The 23,065-nt window shown below is 43.5% G+C and overlaps 1 protein-coding gene, 1 non-coding gene and 1 pseudogene across 3 annotated transcripts in view; 1 reads left to right on the forward strand and 2 right to left on the reverse strand.

Moving 5' to 3' along the window:
• The window catches only part of Cpb2 (carboxypeptidase B2), a 42,995-nt gene that overhangs the window by 14,449 nt on the left and 5,481 nt on the right, over window positions 1–23,065 (reverse strand). The window contains exons 2-6 of one of the 2 annotated variants that reach the window (XM_032917721.1): window positions 12,356–12,431; window positions 10,717–10,841; window positions 7,553–7,661; window positions 3,484–3,585; window positions 15–119 (exon numbers count right to left, since the gene is read on the reverse strand). In XM_032917721.1, coding sequence (XP_032773612.1) covers window positions 15–119; window positions 3,484–3,585; window positions 7,553–7,661; window positions 10,717–10,841; window positions 12,356–12,431 — 517 coding nt within the window. The remainder of the gene's footprint in view (window positions 1–14; window positions 120–3,483; window positions 3,586–7,552; window positions 7,662–10,716; window positions 10,842–12,355; window positions 12,432–23,065) is intronic. The other variant, XM_032917722.1, reaches the window with a different exon arrangement.
• On the forward strand, window positions 6,884–6,990 carry LOC116914176. Its single transcript, XR_004389719.1, has one exon. It is a non-coding gene; the product is annotated as a U6 spliceosomal RNA (small nuclear RNA).
• LOC116913521 lies at window positions 17,009–17,982 on the reverse strand (annotated as a pseudogene).

A 23,065-nucleotide genomic window follows, 5' to 3' on the forward strand; every position in this document is an offset into this window, starting at 1 on the left:
CAGGAAGTACTTACATAGCCTATGAACCACAAGCAGAAAGCTGGCGAAATCCACTCTCTGGCATGGATTCCACAGTCGATCCATATGGCATTTTTGACTCTGTGTTCCTTTCCTGAGACCTGCACACACAGACACAAAAATAAAAATATAGCACAACAATCTTTCCTTTTACTTTCCTTTCCCCATCTTTCCTTTTCTCTTCTTTTACTTCAGCTTTCAATGGTCTTACTATATATATATATTGTTCTCTTGAAAATTCTCAGAAGTAAATTTAAAGGCCAATGAAATGGAAGGGACAGTTGCTTAGGTGTGACACATGTGGAGTGGGAACGACATTGAAGCCAGACTGTTAAAGTCTTCCCATCCTTGCACTACATAAGCACAACAGACAGAAAGAGACGCAGAGAACAGTTGCTGTAAGAAGGTCTCTACTCCTCAGAGGTAACCAGTGTTTGCTGGTGGGCAGTTGTCTGCAGGAAAGATACAGACTTCAGAAATACAAACTCCCTCAAATTTCTCCCTTTAACACACATACTCTTTCTTCAGTTCACCTCCCAAAGAATGAACACATCACCAGCTGATTCATATATCCAATACCATTAGATTAGGGCCAGAGGCTTTGACCTGATGCACAAAAGTGTCAACTCCGGAGCAAGAATGGTCTTTTTTTTTTTTTTTAAACACAGTGGCAACCTTTGATGTCTTTAGATGGATTCTCAATGTTAAGCCAGCTAGAATACCAACGTAAATGGAGAAGAGGCTCTCGTGAAGTGCCACTCCTAGCGGGGCAGGAAGTTGGCAGTTGATGGTTGTTGAGGGAGGGTTGTAGAGTAAGTTCTCTCCAGGGATGAAGTCTCTGAATGTCTAGTACTTCTGTTGATAGTCCTATATTCATATGTATATGGGTAACATTAAGTGAGAGGAAGAGAGGGAATAAGGGAGAGAGAGAGAGAGAGAGAGAGAGAGAGAGAGAGAGAGAGAGAGAGAGAATGAATATGAAGCTATGGAGGAGATGGGGAGAAATTGAAGATTTGACCAAAACATGTTATATATATGTTTCCACATGGTTCATATGTACCATGAACACAGGCGAGTGGAAATTATCAATAATGAAAGAATTCTCAAGAACATTTCCAAAATCAATCACAATTTATTTGGTCTAAAACTCTTTTTCTTTATTTTTCTTTTATTTTTAGGAATGTTTTTCCTGGGGTTGGGGATTTAGCTCAGTGGTAGAGCGCTTGCCTAGGAAGCGCAAGGCCCTGGGTTCGGTCCCCAGCTCTGAAAAAAAAAAAAAAAAAAAAAAAAAAAAAGGAATGTTTTTCCTGCATGCATGTCCACACCACGTGTGTGCCTGGCCAAAGGAGGATGTTGAATTCCTTGAGACTGGAGTTACAGATGGTTGTAAGCTACCATGTGGGTTCTGGGAGTCAAATCTGGGTCCCCTGAGAGGGCAGGCAGTACTCTTTACCACTGAGCCAACTCTACAGGTTCCATAATTTATATGGAGAAAAAGGAGAATTATAAATTCAAACAAATAGAAGAAAAGTGAGCAAATATGGTCATTTTCACCATTCTTGGAAGGTTTCCTTTCCCAACCCACAGTTACCAACATCTAAAGAAGAGGGAAAGAAAAATGGCTGCTAATGCCATTATCTAATCTAATAATTTGATTATCTGATCAAATAGATGTGGATGATTCCATCTAGTCAATGTAAAAAATGTCCTTACTTGTCCAGTTAGTTGTCTTACTTGATCATTCATTCATATCTACATACTTTGGCTTTACTGATAAATCGCCTGCTGGCTCCCACACGGACAGCATTGTGGGTCTGCAGAACTTTATGCTGTGTGCACATCTTAGGTGAGAGTAAAACTTAATGCACCCAACCAGGATGCAGGATTTTTCTCATGTGTTCATTCAGCTTCCAGTCATGCAGTTGCAAGATTACACAAAATAAGAAAGAGTCATGGTTGGGCATCCCACGACAATTCCCGTGGAACTAATCAACTGATTAACTAAGTCTGATTAACTAACTTAGTCTCATTAACTAACTCAGTCTGATTAATTCAGTCTGATTAACTAACTCAGTCTGATTAACTCAGTCTGATTAACTAGCTCAGTCTGATTACTAACTCAGTCTGATTAACTCAGTCTCATTAACTAACTCAGTCTGGTTAACTCAGTCTGATTAACTAGCTCAGTCTGATTACTAACTCAGTCTGATTAACTAACTCAGTCTGATTAACTAACTCAGTCTGATTAACTCAGCCTCATTAACTAACTCAGTCTGGTTAACTAACTCAGTCTGATTAACTAACTCAGTCTCATTAACTAACTCAGTCTGATTAACTCAGTCTGATTAACTAACTCAGCCATTAGAAGAACCCAGCACTGCTCATTTCTGCCGTGAGTCTTCACTGAAAGTTCTTGTCGGGGGCAGATTGAACCTGAGATCCCAATTTAGTGTCTTATCTTTGAGTGACTGAAAATGCTTACCTATTTCCAGTGATTATATATCAATTCTACACCACTAAGCAAATGTGTTTTTTTCTACTAATTACATTTCTCCAGAGCTTCTCTTCAATTTTTAAGGGAGAGAGTATGGGAGAAAACAGAACTATGGAATTGGAATGTGTAAAAGGAAATGTTATCATGGTCTTGATGCTCACAGCTTTCCCAGTATTCACATTCACCCGTCTTCCATAAGCATATTTATTCAAAGAGGACACCCATCCAAGGCAATAGTCCGCTCTCCCTTATTTGGATATTGTTAACTACAGGGTTGAAAAAGAAACCCTCCCAGAATGGTATAGATGGCGACATTTAATTCTCTTTTCTTCTTGTCTTTGTTACTCTACATTTTCATTAGTCTCTTAATTTCCATATCCCGAAATCATTTTGTAACTAATTTTTAAAAATCAAATTCTCCCCCACAAGATTCTGCAACTGAAAGTAAAGGACCCCATGGGTGGTGACTGAGGCTGTGGTGTAGCCCTGCTCTCTCTCCTTACCTGGTCTGGTGGCACAGCTCCTACTTTGGTTTCAAAAGCCAGGGTCCTGTTTGTCCAAGAACAACTCAACCTGCACAATCTCTCCCATCCAATCTGAGAGGTAGTGATATAAACAAAACAAGGGTTTGAAGAGTAGCCCAGGCTACCCCCCTGGTTTTATGAATGTGGCAGCTGCAGCCCAGAGGAAGTGGATTGTCTTGTTGTCTATGTCTAATGTACCATGAACACAGGCGAGTGGAACTCTAGAGCTGAGTTTCAGTCTTATAAACTCATTACTCGAGAAAAGAAAAGTTAAGGTAATTTATCCCTAAGTAGCTGGATATCAAGCTTAAGATGCGTACACTTGAAATAAAAATATTTCCTGAACAACAACAACATCAACAACAAAAGCAGAAGTAAGTAAGTAAATCATAACAAACACCATTGGAGAGTTGACTGCCTTCCCCACAGGTGACTCCCTGAACATACCTTTAACACATAAAGTGGGTACTTTTCATATGAGGATCCAATGTAGATTTTCTGGAGCATGTCAGGGTACTGTTCAGTTATAACTTCCATCCAGGAATAGATCTATGTCAACGGAAGTCACAAGTTAGTCACAGGACAAGCTCAAAGGATGTCCCTGATCACAGGGAGTAGGCAGCTTCTTCATGTACAGGAGATCTCCACTCCATGATCAGCATCTAGATGAACCGAAGAATGGAAAACACCTGGGGTTGTGTATTTCCTCTGCTGAAAATGAATAAAAGCAGAGTTCTGGTGAATTCTAAGGATTAGGAAACTATCGAAACAGCTCTAAGAGGCAGACAGCAAAGAGTTAATCTTTAAAATGTGGCCTTGAAAATTATTGGCTTCTATTTAATTTTATTTTATGTCTGTGGATGTATGTCTGTGCACCACATGGGTGCCTTGGAGGCCAGAAGAGGCTATTGGATCCTTTGACCCTGTATTTACAGACAAATGGGAGCCACCATGTGGGTGCTGGGAATTGAAGGCAGGTCCCACAGAAGAGCAGCCAGCTCTTAACTGCTGGGCCATCTCTCAGCCCAGACACTACATTTTATTCATTTTCTGGTGCTTAGGTTGGAATTCGGGGCCTCGTACATAACAGACAAGCACTCTGCCACTGAGTTATGACTGAGCTATGCCTTGGGCTTTTGTTACTTTGTTTTTTGAGACAGCATCTCACTATGTAACCCAGGCTAACCTTGAACTTATTATCTCCCTGCCTCAGCCTTCTGAGTGCTGAGGTTATGATTTGAGCCACCACGGCCCACGCAATCATTTTAGAGCAGTGGTTCTCAACCTGTGAGTTTCAGTCCCTTTAGCAAATGTCCATCTCCAAAAATATTTACACTTCATAACAGTAGCAAAATTACAGTTATATTGTAGCAACACAAATAATATTATGGGGTCAGCACAGCATAAGGAACTGTATTTAAGGTTTGCAGCAGCAGGAAGGGAGAGAACCACTGTTTTAGACGCTTATGACATTGAGACTCTTGTCTCTCTTTAGTAGGTCCTAGGTCCTCCTACCAGGCATTCTGGAGATCACATTACGAGGCTTATAAAAAGAAATTCAGAGCTGGGAGATTACTGTTGCTAGAGTGGTTGCTGAGCAAGTGTGAGTGCCCGGGTTCAGATCTCCAGCACTCATGTACAATTCGGGCACTATAGCATGCCTATGTAATCCTAACACTGGGGGAGGAGAGAGTATGTCAGGAGGGACAGAGGGAGAGCTTACTGGCCACCCAGTCTAGCTGAATCAGTGGGTCACAGGTTCAGAGATTATGTCTCAAAAGTAACATGGAAAGCAACAGATAACAAATGTAGACCTCTGGCCTGTAAATATATGTACGTGTGTGTGTGTGTGTGTGTGTGTGTGTGTGTGTGTGTGTGTGTGTGTGTGCACGCAGCACAGGAGTCCAGAAGAATCTGAGGGTCTATCAAAACTACAGTGGGAGGAGAGATAATTTCTAGGGCTTACTTTAGCATCTCCTTTCAAGTAGGTATTGAATTGTCATCTGATATGCAATAGCTGGGACCAAGCTTGCTTATGTCTCATTACAGACCAACTTCCTCCATAGTCTTGGGCCCTAGGAACTCATGACGATTGGTTCTCTGGTTTTATCTCTCCGAGCTTTCCTGGTGATGATTTCACGTAGCAATCCTGGCTGATGGTAACTGGACCATCACTTACCCTAGGTGTTCTGGAGGCACAATCAGCAAGAACACTGTGCTCTTGAGTGCCAGGGACAAAGATGTTATAAAAGTCCTGTCACCAAGTTCCAACTTGGTCTCTAAGGTGTCAGAGATGTAACCACCAAATGGTTATTCATTGGAATTTTATTTCCTACATTAGTTATATGCGGTGAACATGTCTGAGGAAACTACTACATGGACTAATCAATGCTGTAGTACTGGTGAGTCAGCATATTTCTTTGCAACAGCTCCATAGCCAACTTCATTGATGAACTTAGTAAACCATCTTGGGTGGTCATGATGAGGTATTCATAAGTAGGGGAAGGATAAAAGAATTTCCTGAGAGTAAAAGTACCGTATTTCCAGTGAGTCTCTTAGAAATGATTTGGAGTAGGGAGAGGGGAAGTCTACAATACTTTTTGAAATACCATGGTGATGGTACAGTGGTCTGCTGAAGTCCTGCTCAGTAACTTGATGACATTCAAGGGAGGCACTGATCCGGTCTCACTACTGTCTTTAAAAGAAGAGATTCAGACAGAAGGTGACATGTGGGAATGTACAAAGGAAAGACATATGTCCAGGTTTGTTGTACGCCAACCCAACATATGCTAGAGTTATCTGGGAAGAGGAAGGTCAATGTAGAAAATGCTTTGCTCAAATTGGCTGTAGACAAGTATGTGAGGGCATTTTCTTCATTATGAACTGATAGAGGACGGCCCAGCCCACTGTGTGCACGCGCACACACACACACACACACACACACACACACACACACATGCACACACACACACACTCACATGCACATACACTGTCCCTGAGCAGGTGGTTCTGGGTGGCATGAGGAAAACCCCTTTTCTCCCTGGTTGCTTTTGGTCATGGTGTTTATCAGAGCAGGAGAAAGCAAACTAGAACAGCATTGGAAGAAAGGAAACAACTGTCTCCAAGCCAAAGAAAGAAGCCTCAGAAGAACCAACCCCGCCAACACTTTGATCTTGAACTTCTTGCCTCCAGAAATGTGAACAAATAAACATCTAGACAGTCTGTCATTCTGCTATGGACTCCTTAGCACAGGAGCACAGCCATGATGTTTGTTTGCTCCCCCAAGTCTTTCATGGGAGTATGGTAAGACAGCATAACTTTCTGGGAAAAAATTTTACTAATGTATTTTGAAATCCTCCTGTTGCAGGCATTTCCTTCTGCCTAGCAAACTCAACACAGTGGCATCACGGCATCTTCTGCTTTTCCAGCCACTCCTGCCTAGACGCTCCACATCGAGTTCGTCTCACATTGCTGGTGGCAGAGGCCAGTGGGAAGTGCCCTATGTAGAACAGATATGAAGGACGCTAAAGAGAAATAATGTGGGTGTGAAAATGTAAGAGCCCCATCAGTCAGCCGGGCACAGAGGCCCTGGAAGCAGACTGAGTCCTGGATTAACCAACTGGAAAGAAATGGATGGTTTCAAACATGAAAGATAGAAATCGATTCTTATGACCCAAGTTTCAGTTGTGCTTCCTGCCAATTGGGGGCACCCAGTCAAAGACATGTCCTGATTTAAAGGCTCCTACCCAGAAGGATAAAAGGCAGTCACGTGCAGCATTTAAATATAAGGTAGTATATCACTTTAATTCTATGATGTAATCTGGTGATTCTTAAGAATAAAATTCAGGTGCTCGCTTCGGCAGCACATACACTAAAGTTGGAACGATACAGAGAAGATTAGCATGGCCCCTGTGGAAGGATGACACGCAGATTCGTGAAGAAAGACTGAAGTTCAGAGAGCTGTGGAGATGGCTCAGTGGCTAAGAACACTGACTGCTCTGACAGAGGTCCATAGTGCCTTACACCCACATGATGGCTTGTAACCATCTATAATGGGATCTGATGTCCTCTTCTGTCTGATGCCCAATTCTGTCATGCAGCCAATGTGCAAACAGACCACTCCCATCCATATACATAAAAATAAAAAAAAATCTTTAAAAAAGGAATAAAATTCAGATAATGGTCCAAAGATACATGAGCAATTGCATGTTGGACAGTTTCAATGTAGCGGACTCATTCTTTATTTTCTGCTGTCACTAGCATTTAATATTCTCTTCGGTGTCCCCAGAAATGACAGTTACTCTTAGCCTTAGACTCACACGCTGGCGTAGAACCAGTTATCAAATATGGGGGCGACCTTCCCAGGGGAGACATCGGTGAAAGGATGACTTACCACCATCCAATCAACCTAAGTGTGATTTAAAAATCAAATCAAAACCCCTCTGCTGGTTATGGTTGAAGTGGCAATTCTGGTCAAGAGCACACAGTACCTTTGAGGATCGGCAAAGTGACTTACCTCATTTAACGAGTGATACTGTTCATAGTATGAGGCGGAGGCGCGGGGGCTGAGAGTGTCATTGGACGTCTGCTGTTGAATTAGATCCTCCACGTTGTTCATCAGGACGCTGAAGAGGAAGCAGAGGTTAGTGATTTCCAAGCACAGTGCTGGCCTTCCTGCACGGCCCATGGTAGGCACGGTGTGTGAGCTTGTGGGAGAATTGACAGCAGGTCTAAAGAGCGACTCAGCAAGTAAAACAACACAGCGATGTATGGAGACAAGATGAATCCTCAGACCCAATTAGCAGAGCCCGGTGGACACTAGGGAGAGGGTATGCGGTGTGGTTTCAGGACTGCCTAAACCTCACCCTTCTCTACCAACATCTCTCATCTGGACGGTGATCCTTCAGTGTGTTTCCTATGAGGATTGTGATGGTTGATCTTGGCTGTTAACCAAAGAAGAAGGAACCTCGACCGAAGACCTGTCTCTACCAGATCGGCTGCGGACAAGGCTGTGGGGGGGTTTTTGGATTGCTGGCTGATGCAACAAGGCCCTGCCCACTGTGGGTGGTACCATCCCTAGGCAGCCAGGCTATATTAACCAAGTTTGCTGACTATGAGCCTAAGAGTAAGCCTAAGCAACACTCTTCTGTGGGTTCTGCTTCAAGCTACTGCCTCGACACCCCTCAAGGATGGACTATAATATGCAAGGTTAAATAAACTCTTCCCTTCCGGTTGTTTTTAGTCTTGGTGTTTATCACAGCGACGGTAATCTGGCTAGAATATAGAGACTGATGCTTCACTCCAGAGCAGTGTCTGTTCTCAGTGAGGGACACAGGGGAAGCACACTGAGCAGCTTTTCTTTCTTGTTTTTCACTGATGTATCCCTGGTGTCCTGCAGGACGAAACATGAACAAACCTTTTGCCAATCAGAAAGCAGGGAAAGATAAAATGGAGACTGTCAGCTTGCTTACCTCCCGACGAGGCAAGTACTTTACCAGAATTACCCCACCAGCTATAGGGATGAACAGTTTGGAATTAGCTCTCACACTGATGAGGATTTCTTTATTTAGGCCAGTGGGTGGATTTCTGCCTCCACCATGTTTCAACTGGCTGACTTTGGGAAGTTTCCTTCTAAGTTAAAAAACAAAAACAAAAACTCTGGGGCTGGAGAGACAGTGCAGAATACTGGCTGCCGCAGCAGAGGACGGAGTCTAAGTCCCTAGCATCCACACAGTGGCTCACAACCATCTCTACCTCTAGTCTGTGAGATTAACTCTCTCTTGACCTCGGTGGGCAATGCACGCAGGTGGTGCCTAGACATACATGCAAGCACAATATGATATATTTAAAAATAAATCAATTTTAAACTTTTTTATCTGTCAGCGTCTAGCTTGCACAGTTCTATAAGGACAAGTGAAACAATGTAAGGGTTGGCTCAGTACAGTTCCTGGAAGGGGCAGTAAATACTTCTAATAAGTCATCAATAATTCTCCCAACATATTTAAAGACAGTGTCCATCGGCACACATCAGACCATGGTCTCAAGCAGTATAAAACAATGGGAGGGGGACACTGGCTCGTGGACCGTGGTTCAGGAGAGGAGAAAATGATCCAGAGAAACCAGAGGAGGGAATGGCCTCTGCACAGAAACACCCAACACACTGGATTTGCTTTTTTGTTTTTTAAACGCCTTTGTATCATAAGATGCAGGGTCACTGTTATTTCCCTCCAGTGCAGGGTTATAATTCCTACCAGATCATGCAGGTGACTAAGTGGCAGTGCCGAACTCCAGTGTCAGACTCTCTTTCTAGTTGGGGGCTGGCTCTTCAGAAACATTACTAACTTTGAGAAGAAAGAATCCATGACAACTTTGTCTTCTTTTCCAAGAGACATCCCACTTAGCTGAGTGTGACGATCACTGTTAACTTAACAGCCTCTAGAATCACTGAAGAGACAGGTTTCTGGGCATGTGAGGGGTTTTTCTAGATCAGGTTAACCAAGACAGGAAGAGCCATCTTAAATAAAGGTGGCAGTATTCCAAGGGCTGCATGTGAAGGAGAGAGGGAGCCAGCAGCGGCAGCAGCAGCAGCGGCAGCAGCAGCAGCGCTCATTGCTCTCTGCTTCCTGCCTATGCATGCAGCATGACTGGCTCCTGCCCCCATGCTTTGCCTGCTGTGGCAGACTGTGTTCACTGACAACCCCTTCTGTGGCGGCTACCCTTAGCAGTCAACTTGTCTACATCTGGACGTAGCTAAAAACCTAAGCAGACGGACACATCTGTGAGGGCCATTTAGCTAGTTGGATGGTATGAAGACTCAGCATAAGTCTGAATCGTCTGAGGTCAGGAGACCCACCCTCAGGCTGGGCCCCACCTTCTCATGCCTGCCTATAGAAAGGACACGGAAGAGAAGGACACGGAAGAAAGGAGCATTGCCTTTTGCATTCTGTCTCTCTCTCTCTCTCTCTCTCTCTCTCTCTCTCTCTCTCCTCTCTCTCCCTCTCTTCTCCTGGTCTGAGGTAATCCTTCACTGGTATTAGAGCCTGCTTTTTCAGGGTTCCAAAGGACACTGAAGAGCAGCTGAGACATACCAGTTCTAGGGGTTCTGATAGCCTCTTCTTGCTCTGTGGACGCCAGGCACACACATGGTGTGTGCAGGAAAAACATCCATGCACATAAAAATAAACAAAATTCTTTGCAAGTATGCCCACTATTAAATATATATGTATTTATATGTAATTATTATATATGTAATTATATGTATACATAATTTTACACACACACACACACAGTATCAACTCTGTTCGTCTGGAGATCCCTGCCTACTACACCTTCCTTCTTTCCTTTGTCAGTTTTTTTTTTCTCATTGTAACAAGGAGACGATAACTAATGCCACAGAAATGATGGTTTTGCCTACCGGGAAGAGAGCAGTCAGAGAAAGAGGATGACTGAGAGGTGTGAAGACCACTGGGTTTTAATTCCGATGAAAGACCAAAGCTGTAGGAGGTCAAACCACTTGTCACTGCATTTGGTCTTTGGTCTCATCACCAGCCTGACACCGAGACTGCCACGCCACCATTTTTAATAAACTCCATTTTCCCACAAAGCCATTACACTGTTTCTCAGTCAAAGACAGTGGGTGTTTATCATAGGTTTTGAATATACGTAGCAAAGGATACCTACTTAAATGGAATTCTGCTCGCATTTAAATAGGCTTTGACACTGCTGACATCAGACGCATTCACAAAGAAGTGGACTTCCTTTTTCTTCTCAATGAATTCAGCTGTCACTGGCTGCCAGAGAACAACCTACAATTTGTGGGGGGAAATTGTTAAATTGAAAACTGAACCATTCGCATCATTTGCAAAACTAGCTAGGCCCACCTAGCTACTTGTCTCTAAAAGGCTGTGACAAAGACATCTCTCAGCCAGTCTCCACCCCCCACACAGTGATACAAACACTCATTCTGCAGGGACCTCTTCTACCCACTGCTGCTCTAGCTGCCAAACAGACCCCAAAACACTCCAGCTGCTTCATATTTGATGAGAAGATGAATACATTTATGACTTCTATGGAGCTGGATGTGCATTTCAGGTGCTTAAAAGAGAAAAGAAATTCTAGGAAGGAAGTTTGATTACACGTCGGTTTTGCTTAGTAAAGAGTCCGTGCGTTTGATATTGTTATCACATTAATGTTCTGTTCTTTCATCCAAAGCCTCGGAATATTTACAATTTTCTCATTCTACCGCACTTCTCCAAAGTGCTTTCAGGCTCTTTTTTTTTTCCTTATTAGAGCACCAACCAGGCAGATGCAAAGACTAGCCACTGAAGAATCAGACCTAATTTGTCTAAAAGCATATAGCCAGGCTCAGAATAAGCAATGAGATTCTGAGGTAAACAAGAACACACTGTTGTGACATATATACAAAAATGGAAAAAAAATGACCTCAAGTTTGGGTTTTTCTTTTTTTTTTTTCTTTTTGCAAGCTTATTAAACAATGAAGATAAAAACCAGACAAGGAACAGAACAGAGTGGTTAAAATTGAGATATTTTTGATCCTTTCTCTAGAGATATTTTATTTTTATCGTATGAGATGGCCAGGGACGTGTTCCACTCAGCTCTGTGCCTGTCAGGCGCACAGGTGGCCACCCATGTGATGTACGCCTCGGGCTGAGGCCTTCCTGCTCAGGCTACTGCTCATGCCACCTCACACTGTGTGTTCCTGTAGGGTCATTCCCCACAGAGGTGGGATTCTGGTAACCATTTTGCTGAAACAAAGCTTCCACTGCCTGACCGGGGAAATGCTCTGCCGTCTGAGAACTACCATCGTGACCTTCCGTTCTGCTGGGTCATCTCCTGCCCCATGCAATGAGGGCACCTCCACCTCCTCTAACTACCTCTTCTTTATTATTAGCAAGCACTCCTGACTGCCTGCACCTGTGTTGGATCTTGAGTTCCCAAAGAACACGAACAAACACTGGCTCAGTCACTCTCTGCTGCCTGCCAACCTTCCACATCTTGGACTTCTGGGGAGCTGGGACCCAGGCACGGACATTTTAATCACAGTTTTCTTATAGCTTATGTGCCTACCCGTTAGCTAAGAACCACCATTCTCTAAGCAAAATATTGTCAACTTTCTCCTGCTGACATGCTTACAGCTTCAAGGTAATACCACGATACCTCAAATAACAGTAAAGGTTTGATTCTGGAAACCATAGGCCATGTGGTTATAGCCAGATACCTATAGACAGACTGGAAGGGAAACAGTTCACAGTGCTCACAGGGGGAAAATGCTAATGTAAATGTAAGTTAGGGGAATTACCTCATAGGTTGTAGTAAGATTCTGAAGAAGTTGAACTTGCCTGGAGGTTCGAGGGAGAGCAGATAAAACATGGCCACTGGGGAGGGAAACAGGGTTTGGTTAAATAACAACATGACACTGGTACACACTCACCGGAGGAAACAAAGTGTATTAGGGCACAGGCAGACTCAGTGTAAAGGGTTAACAACCTCTTTCTCATACTCCAAACTAATCACAGAACCACAGCTCTTGGGTGCAGAGCACTGATCTCTTTTCTCTTCCTTCTGTGCACGCAGGTGCACAAGGACTTGGGTCTGAAAATAGATGACAAATAAGTTTGCTTTTATTTTTGCACATGGGAAATGCAGGACTCTAGTTTGCTATCACTGGGAGTGTGAACTAGTAGAACCTTTGTGGAAAGCAGTGCAGAGTTTGCTCAAGGAAAGATAGAGCTCCAATGTACTCTGACAACACTGCTGGCCAGGAGGAAATGAAATTAGTACATCAGAGAGACATCTGCACTCTCACTTTTGTTGCAATACCCCTTGCTGCTGTGGAGTCAATCTGAGTGTCCTTCACTGGATACGTTGATAAGAAAGTGTGATAAATACACAGACACACACAGTGGAATAATACCCAGCCATTAAAAAGAATGAGATCCTTGGGTCTAGAGAGATGGCTCAGTGGTTAAGAGCATTTGTTACCCTTGCTGAAAACCCAGGTTCAATTCCCAGGTTCCACGTGGCAGGTCAAAACCATTTGCAACTATAGTTCTGAGAGATCTGACACCTTCTTCTGACATCAGTAGGCCCCAGGCATTTACACAGTGCACATATATACAGGGCAGGCAAAACACTCACACACATGCACACACACACACACACACACACACACACACACACACGAGAAATCTAAGAGAAAAAAATGTCAAAGAATGGGATCCCGTCATGTATGTCAACAGAGATTATGTTAAGTAAAATAAGCCAGGCACAGAGAGGCTAACACTATGTGATTTTTTTTTTTTTTTGGTTCTTTTTTTCGGAGCTGGGGACCGAACCCAGGGCCTTGCACTTCCTAGGCAAGCGCTCTACCACTGAGCTAAATCCCCAACCCCACACTATGTCATTTTTTTAAAAAAAGATTTATTTATTTATTCTATATATGTGAGTACATTGTAGCTGTCTTCAGACACACCAGAAGACGGCATTGGATGCCATTACAAATGGTTGTGAGCCACCATATGGTTGCTGGGACTTGAACTCAGGAACTCTGGAAGAGCAGTCAGTGCTCTCAACTGCTGAGCCATCCCTCCAGCCCCACACTATGTGATCTTATCTATGTGTGGACTCTAGAGGAGATCTCAAGATGGGAGGGAACAGAAAAGTGGTTACCAAAGAAGCTGGGAGGTATAGGAGGAGATGGGTCAGAGAGCGAGAGCGAGAGCGAGAGAGAGAGAGAGAGAGAGAGAGAGAGAGAGAGAGAGAGAGAGAGAGATCCATAGATGCAAATTATTGTTAGATGAAATACGTTCTACCACAGGGGCAACTATGATAAGCAAGACTGTGCTATCTATATGTTCACATAGCCAGAAGAGAGAATATGAATGTTTTCACAAATAAAAGATAAATCTGTGAAGAAGGGAGATGCTCAATGCCCTGATCTTATTAAACAGTGTGGATGTGTATCCTAATATACCCCTGTATTCCACAAATATGTAGAATTGCCAAGTAACTAATAGCAACATAATATCACGTATTTGAGAACATCTGTGTTAACACTAGTTTACATTTATTGCAGTATAAAAAGAATATCTATGAGCCCCCCCCCCACTTAAGACGTTCAGCACCAGACCAGGTATGATGGTGTATCCTGTAATTCCAAGCACTCTCAAGGTTGAAGGAAAATAATCTTCAGACCATCCTGGGCTACAGAGCAAATTCCAGGCCAGCCTGAGCTACAAAGTGAGATCCTGCTTCAAGCATCTTCACAACTCCACCCTCATCTCTGAGAAAGACTCAAGTGAGAGCTTGACTGTCATCCTTGGAGTTCCCACTGTGCTCTTTCTTCCTCTCTCACATCCCAACCCTCCCAAAGATATCCAACACCTTCACTTTCCACCCTTTTCATCCTCTGCTTTTCTTTACAGTGGTCTCACTGACACACAGCTGCGGGTTACTGTCTGTGGAGAGCCTTCAGGGATTGTCTCGATTTATTTGATTTTGATTTTAGTCTTATAAAAAGAAAGTAAGAGACACTGCTTAGTGGTAGAGTGCCTGCCTTGCATGGACCACAGATTTTGTCAATTTTTAAAAGAGCATATTCTACGTACTCCTGTGAATGGCTGAATGGCACTTCCTTACCTACACTTGCGTTTTCAAGCTTGTTGCCATAGCTCACAGTACAAGAATTTCCTGGCCAGAGGACTCGCTGGGTCTCGAGGTATGTATCATTTTCATCTCACAAGATAATGTCAAATTAGTCCATTACTTTTTCACTCATTTGTATTTCCAGTGGGCCAAGACTTCCTCTGACCCCTTCCTGCCAGCACTTGATGACCTCTGCCATCTACTTTCTAAAATCACCATAGCAGCACACTCTTACGGTTTAATCTTCTGACTTAACTTACTTCATGTTTAAGCTTTTGACTTCTACCCATCATGAACGTTTTTTATGTTCTAATTATTTAGCATTCCAATTTGTACTGATGTGTTGTTTTTAGTCCAGCTTATTTGCCTGTGTTTTTTTTTCCTATTCATTCCTTTGTGTTTTGGTAATAATTGACCAGTATCATTTATCTCTTTTCTAAGTACTAATCTTTAGCAGCTACTCACACTGCAAGTCTTCTACCAGTTTTAGTTTTGTCTCCCTGCCCACCCTTTTCATTTTCTTTTGTTATTTCCAGTGTTGTGTTTGAACCCAGGTACTTGTACATGCCAGGGAGCTGCTTTGCTACTGAGCTATATCCCTGACTACTTCCTCCCCCTCCCCCCGTCTTCCCCTCCCCCTCCCCTTCTTCCCCTCTCTCTCCCCCTTCCTCTCCCCTTCCCCCCTCCTCCTTTCCCCCTTCCCTTCTTCCCCTCTCTCTCCCCCTCCCCTTCTTCCCCTCTCTCTCCCCCTCCCCTTTCCCCCTCCTCCTCCTTCTTCTTCCAGTAACAGAGTGAGCTTTATTCATTTAGAACTATACTATGACTGTTTATATACTTCATTTATAGACTTTGGAAGACCTAGCTACAATAGGTAACTACGAATAAAGCAACAAAAGCAGGCAGTGAACATCCACACCAGATCTAACGAGCTTCCATCTAAGTGTGACATTAACACAGCACACACATTATATAATAAAGAGAAAAGACCAGAAACTGACTTTGTCACGATTCAGGGAAAGCTCCTGGAGTTCCACTGCCCGTGTGTACGGGGCACGTGACCTAAACACACTTCTTTGCAAATACTGTTGAAGACTTGCAGTGTGAGTAGCTGCTAAAGATTAGTACCTAGAAAAGAGATAAATGATACTGGTCAATTATTACCAAAACACAAAGGAATGAATAGGGAAAAATACCACAGGCAAATAAGCTGGACTAAAAACAACACATCAGTACAAATTGGAATGCTAAATAATTAGAACATAAAAAATGTTCATGATGGGTAGAAGCCTAACTCTGTCTTCGTCAGTTTCCAGAACACTGTTTAATTTCTAGTTAATGAATTCAAATTAGTGAATTCAACACAATCCTTCCACAAACAATACAGATCAACCTGCCATTGTGGATTAAGGCATGAAAGCTAAATGTGTTACAGACAGATGTAAACATTACACGCATATGTTATTTACAGAAACACGTTTACATGAGTTGAAAAATTATATAGGACACAGGTGTATAATATTCACATTAAAAGCTAACATTATGGAAATATGTTAAATATGTGGAAAATTAATGGAAAGAATAGCTCTTTTGTTTTAAACTGAGGTAAAGGCAAATTGATAGTTCAGAGGTAACCTTATAAAGTAATCTACCCAGCAAAACTTGTGTAATTGAATAAACTATTGTCATTGCGGGATTTAAGATTATTCTCGAGACTACTTCAGAAGCATACGAAGGCACCGTGAGGGAGGCACAGGAATGGGCTTCACTGTCCAAAAGGAATGAATTATTGAGCCAGCAACCAATTGGTAGTCCTCCTAGAATTAATGTTATTTCTTAAAACTGAACACAGAAGCTACAGAAAAAAAGGGTAGCTTCCCAAGTTCAAGATTCTAGAAGACTCACAGGACAGTGATGAATATCTGTCCCAACAATCAGCCATCAGACCAAAATGACACAGGTAGGAGAAACGTGAAAAAACCAGGCTCGGGTCAGAAGGCTCTTCCTGAAAGACATGCCCCAGTGAATGATGGATGGAGGCAGACTCGCTCGCAACATCCTCCACGACTGATGGGAGTTAAAGCCAGTCTGAAATCACACCTTTAAGTCTTCTTAAACAAAACTGAACAATCCTTTCTTAGTGCTTAAAGGGTTTTTCATTATCATTTAACTCTTTAAAAAGATTTAAAATTCCACAACAGAGACAAGAGAAAATTTTCTTGCAGTCTGAACATTCTGCGAAGCACGGCACTGCCTGGTTTCTCTTAAACAAGAGGAGAACGGGGCTGGGGGCGGGGGGGGGGAGCGGAGGTTACTGTGGGTCAGGGCTCACTGCAGAAACCAGGCTGCTTTGCTGGTCCTGCTCCTCATTCTGTGGCGAGTCAGGATCATCCTGCAATGCCCTCCCTCGCTGCCACTGTCCCGTCCTCCTGGCAGGGCCTGGTGGTCCTGAGGAGAGCTTTCGCAGGCCTGTGTGCAGGGGAAAAACAGCTCCTTTCCATTGGGGTAAGCCAGGCTCCCGTTTCCAAGAACTCCAGGATAATTCAAACACGTGGTTAACCACCAGGACTTTTCTACTACTCATCCTCACAGAATCTGCGAGAGGGAGCTGGACTTCACGTTCAGTTCCATAACTGGATGCTTGCTTAAGTGAGAGTCCCTTGTGATGGTTGTGGTGCACTAACCCTCCAGTCACATCTAAGGCCTTCAGTACTTTAGGTGAGTCAGATAAACCAGGTCCTTGTTTTTGTGTTTTTTTTTTTTTAATGAGTTCACTATAGGCTCGGATATGATGTGAATATCCTTCCAGTTGACCCATCCTTGGTCATTGTCATCTATGTTCTTCTTCAGTTGACCTCCATGGCTTGTCAAGTTAAACTGTGCTGGATGTGGAGCTTTTTACATTGTATAACATCCTTGAATCTGTTTATGAAGTTTCTTAATATCCTTTAACACTATCAAGTCATCAGAGCTACAGTCGATGGTAAGGGGGAGGCCGCTACAAACAACATGTCTCCGAATCCTGTCGTTTCCATCTGAGTTGGACTCCAGTTGGCACCGTCGTTCTAATGTCTTTCTCTTGCGTTTTTCTTTTCATCCTTCCTTGCGCTGTTCCTGCTGCTCTTTGCTTTGTTTCTGTTTCATCAGCTTCTTCAGTGGCCGTTTAGATATTGGATCAGTCCCCGAATCTACTCTCAGCTTCTGTCTCTCCTCACCGTCACTCGTGCCTGGCTTTCTTTCTACATTAGTAGGCTCAGTGGATGCTGGCAACACTTCAGATGACATATTTGTTGTTTCAAGCTGCAGGGCTGACAGGAAACGACGGGGTGAGGTCAGAAAGTCTTTCTGAAATGCTCTTGGCTCTACACGTTAGTCCTCCTTCAGAAACCTCAACTCCCAGGGTGGCTTCTTCTTTAAGTACATTTTTATCCACCATTTTCTTACAGGTTGATGGGTGTAAGAGGTCTGACCAAACTTTGGAACACAATAATAGTCACATCTATGTCTTTTGTCTTTTTTAAATTATTTTATGTGTATGAATGTTTTGCCTACATGTGTGCATGCAGAGACCCTTGGAGGCCAGAAGAGGGTGTCAGATCCCAAGAACTGGAGTTACAGTTGTGAGCTGCCACATGGGTACCAAGAATCAAATCCAGGTTCTCTGGAAGAGCACCCTTAAGCCACTTCTTCAGTGTCCACATCGAATTTGTCTTCCCTATCCCATCTTTTAAGGCATCGGAAATTATCCATAGGAACTATAACAAAGGAATTCTCTGCCTCTGCATGTCTCTCTCTCTCTCTCTCTCTCTCTCTCTCTCTCTCTCTCTCTCTCTCTCTCCCTTTTTAACACCATATAGTCATTTAAGAATCTCCAATACCTTTCAAAGCTATCTATGTCACTATCGATGTGGGTTAAGTTTTCACATTACCTGACAGAGAAAATGAGCATTGAACCATATCTTTTTCCCAGGCTGCAGAAAAGTTGCATCCCCCAGCCTTGGACATGGTTCTGCTGAGGCCTGACTTTCAGCCAGTGGGGATGTGCGAGGCTGCACACAAGCTAGAGCAAAGAACTTCAAGACACCGACTGAGTTGTACAATGGAAACAGTTTAGACTTCCAGGGTAGAGCAGCAGGGAGGGTCTGCGTTTTCTACTGATAGCTGACAGGACAAGTGTCATGATGGAGGCTTGTGTCCCTCTCAACTCTATAGGTTGAAATCCCAATCCTCAAAGTGATACTGAGATATGATGGATTTGGAATGTGAAGAGGTCATAAGAAAAGAGCCCTCTGGAATAAGATTAGGGTGAATGTCCCTATAAAAGAAGCCTGGGAGTGACCCCACCAATTCCCGCCCACCCTATCCAGGGGAAATCTGCTACGCCTTGACCTTGGATTTCTAGCTTCTAGCACAGGGAGGCATTTCTGTTGCTTATAAACCCACAGTTGGAAGTATTCTGATGTTATAGCAGCACAAGTGGACTACTTATTAATTACGGCTTTCTTGCCTCAGTTGAGGCTCTTTTCGAGTGCATTAGTTATTGTAGCATAATCTACGATGGCCCTCAGCAGTACAGTACGGCTTTTTGGGCTGTTGTGTTTGAATGGGGTTGTTGCTCTTTGCCTGTCTTTTCTCCTGTGGTGAGTGAGGTTAAAAGCAATGACGAACCACAGCTGTGTTTTCTCCATGGGTTCTGGGGATCAAGTTCAGGTTAACTGCCTGAACTGTCATCTCTGACCCCCAAACTAATTCCCAGTGTCTTTCAGAATGAGCTCTTATTCCCACCTATCCCCCAACCCTGTGCCTTTGGAAAAGCCTCTCAGGGAGATCTGCTCTTCAGTATAAAATTTAAAAGTCAACACCTGTCACGTTTCATAAAAACCTTAAGTTTTCATGGTGAGTTTTTTGTAATTTAAAGGTTCATAATTTGGGGAGGATGGACGTACTCATGGTTTTGAGTCTTCTGATCAATGAATACAGAAGATTTATCTGTTTGGCTTTCTTTAATGTCTTTTCTAGGTTTAATCCATAATTGTATCGCATATTTTAAAGTTATACTTGCTCTAACGATGTTGCCTTTCCTTCTGCACATGGTGATTCGTTACTCCATATCCTAGCCACCTCTGTCGTCAGGATACACAAATGAAGTGGATCTGGGGACATCAGTTTTCCTAGCACTTGCTTGTACTCTGTGTATTCCTTTCTACGGTGTAACACTTGCTACAGTGTTTCCAGTTCCCAGTGCGGCTGGCAGAAGTCTGGGCGATACATTAGTGTGACTCAGTCTCAATTTCCTTTCTGTTTGTAAACCATTTACTCCGAGAGGGAGGGCTTCTTAGCAGATTCACGTCTGCAGTTTGCCGTCCAGTTTCTCTGTAGGAGAAAAAGAAAGCTATGGTTTCTTAAAGGCCCAGTGAACAGGGCCAACCAGTGCTGGCTTCACAGTTTTGACAAACATGGAGTGATGACTACGATGATGGGACTAGGAAGCAAGCATGAGGGCCAAGCAGGGATGCCACATGTCCCCTCGGCACTTTTCCTGTCACTCTAAAAGTACTAATTTTTTAAGAGTTTTTGGACCTGTCTCTGTCTGCCTGTCTGTCCATCTGTCTGTCTTTCTCTGTCTCTATCTCTCAGTGTGCATGTGTATTGTGTAAACATGTACCAACAGAGGCTAGAAGAGGGCTCTGGACCCCCTGGAGTTGGAGGCGTCTGTGGGTTGTCCCCTTACGGGTTCCAACCTCTGCAAAAGCAGCAAGTGTTCTTAGCCTCTTAATCATTCATTCTCTAACCTCCTAAAAACACATAGAATAAAAGATTTTAGTAAAGAAGAGATATACAGAGAGCTATGTAAGTACAGAAGAGGTTATAGTAGGGGGGCATTATTAGCACAGGCTCCATTGGAGGCATGCTGGCTAATTTTATGAAACTTGACACAAGCTATAGTCATTTGAGAGGGGGGCGCCTCAACTGAGAAAATACCTCCATAAAATCAGGCCACAGGCAAGCACACAGGGCATTTTCTTAATTGTGCTTTATGTGAGAGGGCTCAGCCCATTGTGGGTGGCGCCATCCCTGGGCCTGAGTTCTATAAGAAATCAGGCTGAATCCAACCAGAGCTTCCAGGGACTAAGACTATACATGGACTGACCCTGGGCTCCAACCTCATAGGTAGCAATGAATAGCCTAGTAAGGGCACCAATGGAAGGGGAAGCCCTTGGTCCTGCCAAGACTGAACCCCCAGTGAACGGGATTGTTGGGGGGAGGGCGGTAATGGGGGGAGGATGGGGAGGGGAACACCCATATAGAAGGGGAGGGGGAGGGGTTGGGGGATGTTTGCCTGGAAACTGGGAAAGGTAATAACAATCGAAATGTAAATAAGAAATACCCAATTTCATAAAGATGGAGAAAAAAAAAAAGAAATCAGGCTGAGCAAGCCATGGGGAGCAAGCCAGTGAGCAGCACTCCTCCGTGGCCTCTGCATCAGCTCCTGCTCCAGGGCCCTGTCCTGCTGTAGTTCCCTCCTTGGCTTCCTTTAGTGGATGGTGATTCAGTATACATAAGCCAAGGAAACCCTTTCCTCCGCAGGTTACTTTGGGTCATAGTGTTTCATCACAGCAATGACAACTCTAACTAAGACACAAGCGTCTATTGCCTAAGTTAGAGGCTGATGAGCCCAGGAGGTCACAGAGCTTGCTGGGAAATGGTAACCTGCTCCTTCTTCCGAGTGTGACACATGGCTGTTCAGAGAAGGAGAGGAGTAGTAACTGAACAGAAAGAAGTTAATCTTCTACTGTCTCTCCTCTGCCTCTTTAAACCATGGTTGAGTCTGAGGCCGTGTAACTGAGTGTGGAGCTCCTAAAACCTTGGCAACAGTAAAAGGTTTTGGAATGCATGAAGACCCCCCCCCTCAAAAATTAATTTAAAACCAACCACCAGATGACTCCAAGGTGTTTGTGGTAGCATTCCCCTGTGTGGCATGACATGACTTCACAGCAGCTGTGGCTCTGAACACAGCATGTTATATCCTCTGTGCTGCCAGGATCCAGTGGATCCTGAAACACCTCATATCCGAGTCCACACTGTCCCACTGTCCTGACCAGCAGTGCTGATTGATGGTTTTCTGTTCCTACAAACACATGGTGGTCTCGTTACTGAAACGAGGAGTTAATACTTCTTTACCGCTTCTCCTTGGCATCCACACATTGGCATCACCTTTGGACAGCACTGTTAGTCTATTTCATTTTAAAACTCACGGTTAGAGTTTCTCGAAAAACCACTAAATGAATTTTGGCCTTGGGTTGGGACAGAATTTCCAACAATTTCTAAAATGGTTCTATCAAACTTCTCCCACCGTGTGTGGAGTATTTATGCAAAGCAGACCTCTCAGCACTGACTGTGTAAAATGAGAATATCGACTGACTCCGAGAAAGTTGAAAACACCCCTCATGCTGTAGTATCAGAGCTGAGGCAGTATTTACTCCTTTATGTTAAAGGTGAGCAAACACCTTCGTCTCCTTAGCTTGCAATTTTGTTTTCATATTTATTCAGCAAAAAGATTCTATGGATACTGAAGAATTGGTTTAAAGCAAATTTCTCTAGGACTTATTTTGGTAGATGCTTGATTTGTATATTGACTTTATACAACCATATCGCCAGGGTCACATGTAGAGGTCTTAGGAAGTCCTTCCATAAAGAAGAGTCTGAAAGCACCCTGGTGGCTTTGGGCTTCATCTCCTAAGTAACGAGGAGTCAGGGGATAACCGTGATTGGCAGTAGGACAGAGGATGTTTTTGTTTGGAGGATTTCGATAAAACGATTCTGGACACCAGCGAGAAGATCAAACAGTGGCTCATAGAACAACAGCCTGGGAAATTTGACGTCGATCCCTGGTACAGGTTTAGCATAATCCATTCAACCGCTGCCCACGGGCGTATGTTCAAGGCTGTGTACTGAATCATTATTCAAAGTGTCAATAACTGGAAACACATGTGCAACTATCCTAGGGCGTTTTCCAGTTATAAAGAATGAGTTTGATTTATAACCGTTAACTTGGGGACGATTTCCGTGATACATTATAAAGCAGCGAAACAAGATGACGCGAACTGAAATATGGTCCTATTTTTGAAAAACTAATTTAGAAGAGAAAGGAAACTACTCTGTATTAAAAGCAGGAGAAAGTTACAGATAAACAAAGAACGCGTTGTGAACCCCAGCTTGCTTGGCTGTCTGAGAAGGAGAGAGGGCGAAATATGAGTTGTCTTCCATCATAGGCACCGACCCTGGGGCATGTGCATAATTGCAGTGGTTTGTTTGTATTTTTCCTGTGTGAGACAGTGTCTCACGAGGTAGCTCTGGCTGTTTTGGA

The sequence above is a fragment of the Rattus rattus genome, chromosome 12, assembly GCF_011064425.1.
Source record: "Rattus rattus isolate New Zealand chromosome 12, Rrattus_CSIRO_v1, whole genome shotgun sequence".
Classification (NCBI taxonomy): Eukaryota; Metazoa; Chordata; class Mammalia; order Rodentia; family Muridae; genus Rattus; species Rattus rattus.